This window comes from Sceloporus undulatus, chromosome 5 (assembly GCF_019175285.1).
Source record: "Sceloporus undulatus isolate JIND9_A2432 ecotype Alabama chromosome 5, SceUnd_v1.1, whole genome shotgun sequence".
NCBI classification, from domain to species: Eukaryota; Metazoa; Chordata; class Lepidosauria; order Squamata; family Phrynosomatidae; genus Sceloporus; species Sceloporus undulatus.
The window spans coordinates 89,198,501-89,208,281 of record NC_056526.1 but is presented as its reverse complement, the minus strand read 5'-3'; the positions used below and the strand labels follow the sequence as shown (position 1 = coordinate 89,208,281).

Here is a 9,781-nt window from a genome sequence, read left to right as displayed (position 1 = left end):
ACTACTGAACGTAGCACTTACTGTGTATGCTGCTTCTCCATTTCTTTATAGGCCAGTTCAAACAACTGCATTGTTGTGTATTTTCTGGGGTTGAAGCATGGTTGCTGTATATGGTTGGGAGGAGAATTACTTGAATTCCTGTTAGATTTTCTAAAAGTATAATTTATATCTGGGGTCTGAGATCTACTTAACATGCTGTCGAGGGATTGACTGTGCCCTGTGAATTTTTTTACTGTTGTTTAAGCAATAGATGCTTGCGCCATATCAAAACATGCTATGATCTCCCTGGTTTCTAAAGCCTTTCTCCACATGGCTCAGAGAACTGCTGTTCAAGAATTACAAGCTCAAAACTCTTGAATGGCTGGGATGAGCAGAATTGTTTTTGTTTGTTTGGATTCCACCCTGTATAGTAAAGGAAGGCTTTTTCACTGTCACAGACATCCCAGAAAAATGCAAGGGAAGAAAGGAAGAGAATGAAATACATTTCAGTTCACCAGATTCTAACTGGAGCTATCAAAAGTATATGTGTTCTTGCCTTTATTTAAAAGAGAGAGACATTTCTCTAAATTTTCCTCCCAGTTCCAATTATTGCTTCAAGAGTGGTGAATATTGCTTTGAGCGCTTTTGATCTTAAAGAGAGAAACTTTGAAGTACAGTAAGCCCTAGTATTTTCAATGGCTTCATTCCAGAAATGCTACTCAGAGATAGAAACCCCTGCTGAGCTTTGAAGTTTACATCAGACATTTCATTATTGCTGTCTGACCTACCTTGCAGGCTTGTTGTATGAACATGCTTCATCTTGCTACCCTTGCCTTCTTGGGAGGAAAGATAGAACTAACTGTAATAAATGACTGGTATATCCTGCAACTGGTCAGTAGTCCAGTTTATGTTACTGCAACTGTACTTTATGTTGTAATCTTGGGAGTACTTGAGAATACTGAGTAGTATTAATTACACATTTAATTGGCAGTTTAATTAGTGGTAGTTGAACTGTTCTATGTGCATTTAAATTATTCATAGTATTTTTATGTTCTACAAAATTAATGTCATGTAATGGGGACCTAATATTATGGATTTGGATTTGTGGTATGTGAGAAGTGCCCATTGTTACTACTCATATGACCACATTTAAATCATTTGAGAAGTGCTGGCTGTGTCTTCTAGATATGTATTATGTATTATGAACAATGACACTAATTCTAATCATTTTTCTTGAGATAATAAAATAAACTCTGGCCTTTCAAACATGCATACACATTGTAAATTGAGATTAATTACAAAAGGTGGAGTGTGCACAACTACAGGGAAAAGTGCTTCAAAATAATGATCATGTAATTGCATTCCCAGTTTCACAGTTCCTCATAATACGAACAGAAATGTGTGCTCAACCAATTTTTCAGAACAGCCAAATAAGAAATAATGTGACATCTTTTCAGCTTGTAAAGGAGTGGGGTAGAAAATAAAGTTTTAAAAAGCAACATTGCGTTTTGTGCTGTTTGGATAACTCCAGTGTATTGGTCATATCTTTAAAAAGTGAGACTTTTTCTTTTCTTTTGCAGATAATAATTGCTACCAGCATGTTAGCACTGTCTGACATAGCTGTAAACATGACTTGACATCTTAAAAATTGCATTCATGGCCATTGGATGATCGAGCAAATCATGGAGCTGAAAGTATGGGTCGATGGAGTCCAGAGGATCGTTTGTGGTGTCACTGAAGTTACCACTTGTCAGGAAGTTGTTATAGCTCTTGCTCAAGCTATAGGTAAGTGAAATAATGCCCTTGTAGCCAGAATCAACCCTAGGATAAAAGGATCACCTCTGTTAACCCACCCATCCCTGCCACATCACTTTTACAGTGTTGTATGGCTCCTACAGAATTGTTGAATCCAGCAAAGTAAAGCTGTACTCTGCTGATCTAGATATAGAACTAATGACATCAGGTTGAAAATTGGGGGCAGGGGGGAATCTTGATTTAAACTCAATTGAAGGGAGTGCTTTTCCCTTGTTAGTACAGAAACACTCTGAAGAACTTTGGGGGCAGGGGTAAATATTAAAGAGAGTACAGACAATGCTGCAGTACAGTGGGATCTTGGTATCTGCAGTGGATCCATTCCAGACCCCCACCCCACCCCCAGATACCAAAATCTGCAGGACCTCAAATCCCATTGTCCCCAAGAGCATTGCCATTAGGGATAATCCCATTGTCCTTGATGGCGGCATAGCCACATGCACGGGCTGCTACTAGGGACAACAGGGATTGTTGCTAATGGTGCTGTGGTCATTGCATGCACTGCCATTAGGGACAATGGGGGCATGCTGTCCACAAATGCTTAAATCTGTGAATGGCAAGTCCATGGATAACAAGGTCCCACTTCAGAAGATGCAGTCAATAAATACTGAGCTTATATTTGTGCCCATTCAGTTTTCTGGTTAGGATAAGTGCCCTGCTGGCCCATCCCTGAGACCAGCTTGGATTGTGACCCAGGTGTGTACATCAGTGGAGTGTGTGTGTATCCTTTGAACTGTTTTGTGCACTTCCCCCTCCTGAAAATCACTCTTCTTGCTATAGTGAAAAGAGTGGAAAGACCACATGTACATTTTCTACCCACTCATTTCATTTCTTGCATTTAAGTGATTTCTCTGGGCAAAGGAGAAGTACACGCATGTCTGTGTCTGTATATGTGTGTTTGGATTCCTCTTTTTTGTTATCTTGTTTGTTTGTTTTGTTTTGCATCATGCTTTGTTTGGAGCACTACCCCCTGAAAGGAAGAAATTGAGACCACAAAGTGTTCAGTGTTTTTCTAAACAAAACACACTGTAGAATTAAAAATGTTCTATCAGGAATTAATCCAAAAGGACTAGGAATGAGGTAGTTAGGAAACCACCCCATAATGGCCACGGTGTATTGTCCACATGGGTAGAAGGCAAAAGTAAGAGGCAGAATCGAGAACTGCCACAGAGTCAGAACAGCTACATTGGTGAAAGATATTGCTAATAAAAAGATTAACCCAAAACAAACAAAAATAGTATTGACCATTCTTTTCTGTAGTGGAGATGACAGGGAATCCTGTCTGAAGACAGTGACTGAAAACATACATAATAAGAAAGAAACAGTACCAAAGGTTAAAAATTGATGATAGTTGTTATCAGCATGTTAGCACTATCTGGCTTTTCTTTGAAAACTGTTGTTGTTGTTGTTGTTATGTGCCTTCAGGTTGTTTCCAACATATGGAAGTACAGTATTAAGATGAACCTATCATTTTTTTCTGGGCAGGTTTCTTCAGAGGGGGTTTGCCATTGCCATCTTCTGAGGCTGAGAGATTGTGACTTGCCCAGGGTCACCTAGTAGGTTTACATGGCCGAGGTGGGATTCAGACCCTGGTCTCCAGAGTCATAGTCCAGTGCTGGAACCATTAGATCATTCTGGCTCACTGTTAAAAACGCTAGAATGCATGAAACCAAAATACAGTCATCCCTTGGTATCCACATGGGATTCGTTATGGCCCCCCTCATGGATATCAAAATTCACAAATATTCAAGTCCCATTGAACCCAATGGCGGTGCATGTATACAGTCTTACCACTATTGGGGACAAGCCTTGCACAGGGTGGAAGGAAGGAAGGAGAAATGGAAGGAGGGAGGGACAACGGGAAAGTCCTCCTTCCATCCTTTCTTCCTTTCCTCCTTCCTTCCTTCCACCCTGTATGAGGCTTCTGTCCTGAGCTTAGTTTGGGGGCAGAGGTTGGAGCCCCATCGGCCACAGGGAGCCAGAACAGGGTTTTGGGGTCTTTGACCCTCCACCCCCAACCCCAAGCCCCTTTGTCGGCGCTGGCTCCGTGCAGCCGACGGAGCTGCAGCCTCCACCCCCAAACTAAGTTCAGGACAGAAGCCTCGCATGAGAGAAGGAGCAGGGAGGGAAGACTTGTCCCATTGTCCCAAATGGTGGCATGGCTGCATGCACGTGCCACCATTGGGGACAGCATGGGCTTGCCATCCGCAATGATCGAAACTGCTAATGACAAATCCATGGATACCGAAGGATGACTGTAAAACTAACAACCAAAGATTTAAATGCACTTTTAAAAAAAAGTTCTTAAAGCCACTGGGAAAATTAAAAAATTACACAGTGAGCCCCAAACAGACCATAATGTAGTGCCAAATGAGCCTCTCTGGAAAGAGACTTACATGAATGGTGTTACTGAAAAAGCCCCCTGTTTTCGGGGGCATTTGCAGGGAGATCTTGTGATTAATGTAGTGTGTAGTGAGCCAGGAAGTTACACACATTTCAACATTGTCTGACCCCATCCTCATGGGAGCGTCCTGCACTCATCTATTCTCCCACCTGCAGGCTAGTTTTCATTGCCAAACTGGTCTTGCCATTTCATTTCCATATCCAATGGCTATGTCTTTGTCCACAAACGACCATCATTAAAACTGGAGTTGCTACTTCAGTTCCATTCCCAAAGGATTGTGAATTTGAATTGACATTCTCACATACCTATGGCATGTATATGTCTGTCCCTGACTTCCACTCCACCAAATGCATCTGAGGAAGTAGACTGAAGTCTAGAAAAGCTGATGCTGCCAACTTTTTTCTTTCAATTAATCTCAAAGGTACTGCAAGATCTCTCTACATACTTCCTACATTCTAAAGTTTCTACTTCTCAAGTTACTTTGATTTAGATTTAGAGAGAAGTATACATTACTTGCTGCTTTCTGACTGCAGTACAGCTGTAGTATAGTCTGGTGATCTATGAGGTTTGATAGCATATGTGAGTGGTATTGTGTAGTATATAGAGGATTTATGAGTACTCCAGCTGTACAGATGAACAGAATGTCTTGGAATTATGTAGATTCAGCACAACACCATTTCCAAGGTGTGCCAGATGTAAAATGTCTGCACATTTGTGCAGTTCAAAATTCAAGTAATATAAAATCTGTATTATTGCTAGTTGATGTAAAAATTGACTGATATGTGGAAAGTAAAGTCAACAACCCAGACTCCACTTGTGGCCGCACCTTCCTGGTCAAACATTTCTATTTCTTGTCTCCAGTCAATCAATGACATACCTTGTCAGCTCCACACTTACTCTTTTACAAGAAAGGATGGGCAACTTGCAGGCTAGGTGCTGCATCACCAAAGGTCTCCCAAAACCATACCACTGAAATTTGGTTGCCAACTGATAAAAGCCACTGAAGCAAAAAGAACATGCTTGCTTTAAAAGACCTTTTGGGATCTGTCTATGCCTTCCAATACATTCTCTTCTCTATACAGCTGGAGTAGTCACAAATCCTCTATATAGTAAGCAACACTAAGCAAATATTTTGTGCTAAACCAAATAAATAAATAAAAACCTCCCTTAAAAATTTCCTGTTGGTTTTACTTCCTTTTTCTAATTTGCAAATGTCAGTGATGCAATTGGTATATGTGAAATTGGCCTTCAATCCTGTCAATGTTATCCATCTCTGCTAACTGTAGAAGATAAAGCCTTTTTAACCCCTGATGGATAATGTGAACCTGTCAATGTTTGGGTAGTGATAGCAATGCTAGATAATGTCCAATATGGCAGTCTTAACGTGGACTGATGTACCATTTATATTTTTCTACACATACACCCTTCTTAGTTTATACCCCTTCCTCCAAACAAAGTTCTGTAGATGTTCATGATCTTGTTTCTTTGATTAATACTGTCGTGTTTCCAGAATTTCTTGTGCCCCAACAATTTTGAGTCTGTACCCTTAGGTGTCATAGATGAGAAACGGTTGCTGAATTCTATACCAAGATCACTGGTAGTCTACCCAGAGTTTAGAAAATTCTTACTATTGGGGCCAGTCTGAGATTATAGGCAGCTAAACATACATCCCAACCCGGGGTCTATTCCTACTACAAAATTATAACACTGTAATCCTGCTTTAACTACCATGGTTCTGTCCTATGGATTCACTTGATTGTGGCCTTAACCAGGTCTTGAAGTTCCTGGTTCAGGCTTTTAGGGTTTCTGCAACCATAACCACACTTATCTCCCTGTCATGAAGTAGTTTAAAGATAGGCTTTCTTTAATGTCATCTGTAGCTTTCTTCTTTCTGATCTTAGGAAGGGTGAGGAACAAAACTTATCAGCTTTTTACATTCCTGACACTGGACATGCTTACCTTCTAGAGATGGCAAAACTTGTTTCCAGAGTTTGCAAATCGTAATCCAATAATGACTGTGACACTTTATTAGTAAAATAATATTTAATAGTATGTTTTATATTGATATTTTAATGGTATGTATTCTGTGCAATTAATATATTGATCATTGCTCTAATCTGAAGGTTTAAGGAAAATGACCAATTGTTTCCCATTATGATAACAGCAATTACTCTTTTCTAGTATTGTTATTTTGTAGCTCACATTAGGAAATTAGTGTGTGTAACAATCTCTGGCATGCATGATGTAGACTTTCTTATCTTTAGCCTTTATCATCTAAATCTGGCTGGCAGAAGAAAATAGAATAAAGAAAAACTTACTTGACCAAGGGATAGAAACAAAGTTTTAAAATAAAAATAAATTGATAGTAAACAAACAAATATACAAAGATATAAGAGCCTTTGTTTTTTACCATCTTGTTTCTAGATGGCATTTGAGTAACAATTGTACCTAAGAACTCTGCTGCTTGGTCCAAGTGCCCTGCTGCACCTTCCTAAAAGCCGTTATAGCCTTTTTCTGGGTATTATATTATGTCTCTTTTTTTAAAAAAACAACAACTAGATTAGCTAAATATACTTAATATCTCTGATAAGAAAATATAGTTATAACACTACTTCTGGGACATGTCTTTTAATGTGCTTGCTGTGAAAGAATAGCTGTTAGAAATTTTGAAGATGCTTGTTGTTGTGTGCCTTCAAGTCGTTTCTGATTTATGGCAACCCTAAGGCAACTCTGTCATGGGGTTTTCTTGGCAAGATTTTTTTCAGCTGAGGTTTGCCATTGCATTCCCCTGAGGCTAGGAGAGTTTGACTTGTCCAAGGCCACCCAGTGGGTCTCAGTGGCTAAGAAGGGATTTTGGTGTTCAGAGTCATAGTTCAACACTCAAACCACTAAACCACACTGGCTCTCTTTCAAAGCTGTAGTATCTGACTAATAACATGCTACCATTTCTTGTTTGTGTAACAGCCCTTGTGATCTCCCATGAAAGAACATGGAGTCAATAGATAGTACAGAGCCAGTAGATAGTACAGAAGGACTGTCAGACAATTAGATGGCCTTGCTGCAAATCATGATGTTTCCTGAAGTTCTTTGTAAGTGTGAATATTCTCACACTGACCAAAAGGGTACTTCAGCTGTCCCTTAATTATGAATCTTCTACTAGATTTAATTTAATTTAATAATTGTTATTCCTTCCACTTTGCCTCTAGGTAACCATTTGGTTCACTTTACACATTCTTTTAAAATGTATTTTGGGAGGAGCAGGATAAATAGGAATTTAAATGCATATTGTAAGATCATTAATGTATCTCCTCCCAAAGTAAATGAGCACTCTCAGTTTATATATTCTGAGCAATTTTCATATCCATATATACTCCAACATGAATTGAAGAGATACTTGTATTCCCTTTTTTTAACATGCCAAAATCTCTGTAGGATTTAAAGTGTTTTGGAGTTACACCATCTTAGCAACATACATTCTGAGGTGAGTAATATAACCTGGAGTTAAAGATATCTCCACTTCAGTTTATTTTCATGGAAGATAGTGCTTAAAATCCTATTTCAAGCTCTGCACTTGAACTTAAAATTGAAGCAGCTGTTCTCTTAGGCTTTCAGGGTACCTACATACACAATACTCACAGTTTTCTCTTTCATATCCTTAAGTAATGCCTTAATATTTTTGTAAGGATTTCATCATTTTTCATCACAGTTTTGAGGCTTGGGCTGCTAACCAGTTTGAAATCTGTATTGTGTGTTGAAGGGTTTTTAATTCCTTTTGCTTTCAACAAAGAAGTACAAATTGAGGGAAGAAACTATTGTATCTGAATTTTGATTACATTATGCTCCCTGGGGCGCTGAAATGTCTTTTGCAGTGAATTTGTTAATTTTGCATCTACATCCATTTAGATCTCATCATATGTCTGTGATGTGCTTTCTTTGGTAAGGACTTTAGAGAAATGTTCCTGCAATTTGAAGAGACTAGAAGGAATAGTTTCCAGCAATAAGTAAATCCCATGTAGATATACAGTACCATACTATTTCCAGCCTCATATTTCTACTTATTCCAATATGCTTACAATATATTTTCTCTCACACTCTCTCTCTCACACTCCAAGACCAAGAATGGAGCAGCACCTGCACATAATTTTCATTATTTTTGTTAAATCTAATTGCTGATTCTACCTTTAGTAGACCTAGTGAATCAGTGGGATATATGTAAATATTGATTTACTATTTTGTAATTGATGCACTGTGTTTAATCTATCTGGGATTAATATTTACATCTTTTTGCTAGCTTTTCACAGGATCTGGCAAAGATAATTTTTTATATACGTCGTAACTAGAGAGAATGTACCTACATTATTCTCACTTTAAGTTGTTTCTTATAGCTGCGGTCTATGATGATACATGACGACATCTAATTAGTGGCAGCAGTTGTGTTAGATAGGGATTATGGTGATGTGATATTTGTATTACAGTTGGTCCTCCAAGTCCACGGACTTGAGATCTGCAGGTTTGGAAACCAGCGGAGAGGCGACGTCGCATGCACACACCCCATTGAAGCCTATGGAGCTTGAATATGCACAAGTTTTGGAACTTGCGGGGGGTCTGGAATGGATCCTCTGTGAGTTCCAAGGGCCGACTGTATACTATCCACATTATCTATGAACTGATAGCAAGCAGGGATAGCTGTGTTGGCCATTTATTAAATTCAAACAAACCCCCACCAAACAGTGATACTTTTATTGGCCAGCCAATAAATAATATATTTGTTGCAAGCTTTCAAAGCTCCACTGGCTTCTTCTTCAGGCAAGATGTAACATACCAAACAGAAAAAAAAATTAGAGATGTTAGTAAGATGCCTACATTTTGCTGTTTCTGTCCTTAGTTAAGATGATACGGGGAGGAGGGTATTTTTAGCAGGTTGGCCCCTCCTCCTCTGACCATGCAGCAATTGGGGAAAGTCCAGGAAATGTAAAGTCCATTTGCATATCAACAAAGATTCCTTCTTTTGCAATCCAATATGTCTCCATTCCTATGATTCTATAGTGTTATCTAGATATAAAGCATCCAGGGAAAATGAAACTGAGATCAGATACTGTGCATTCTCTTACATGAAACTTCCCCTATTACATAGTTTCTAGAAATAATGTTGGGGGAATAAATATATGAACACATTGCTTTAAACGTTTTATTCATCATTCAGGAAGAAAATACTCCAAAATCAATTTTTTGCATCTCTAGGTTTGATGTTCAAACAAGTTGCAAAAGGCTTGTTTGCCATATCAGATAGCTTGAGAAGCACTGATATAGAAGTCCTGTATAGTTTCTCCTAAATAAAACTCCACGGTGTGATTTTTAAGAAGCTGTCTAGATATTCCAGACTAAAACATTTGACCTGTCTAAAATCACATTAGTTCAAATTACTGGGGCATCTATCTCTGTTTTCCAACCCAGTAGCTAAGTAATGAATGGTTGATTATGTCTGTCCACAGAGGTGTCCGTCTGTATCAAGTTGGCAAGGATTTTATTTCTTGAATACCGTTTCTTGTTGAAACATCTTAAGCTGTAACTGCTCATATAAGCTTT

The 9,781-nt window shown here is 38.7% G+C and overlaps 1 protein-coding gene across 1 annotated transcript in view; it reads left to right on the top strand.

The window, feature by feature from the left end:
* The window catches only part of LOC121931573 (ras association domain-containing protein 8), a 112,797-nt gene that overhangs the window by 81,344 nt on the left and 21,672 nt on the right, over window positions 1–9,781 (top strand). Inside the window, exon 2 of the mRNA XM_042469479.1 lies at window positions 1,560–1,764. Within this exon, the coding sequence (XP_042325413.1) occupies window positions 1,647–1,764 (118 nt within the window). The 5' untranslated portion in view covers window positions 1,560–1,646. The remainder of the gene's footprint in view (window positions 1–1,559; window positions 1,765–9,781) is intronic.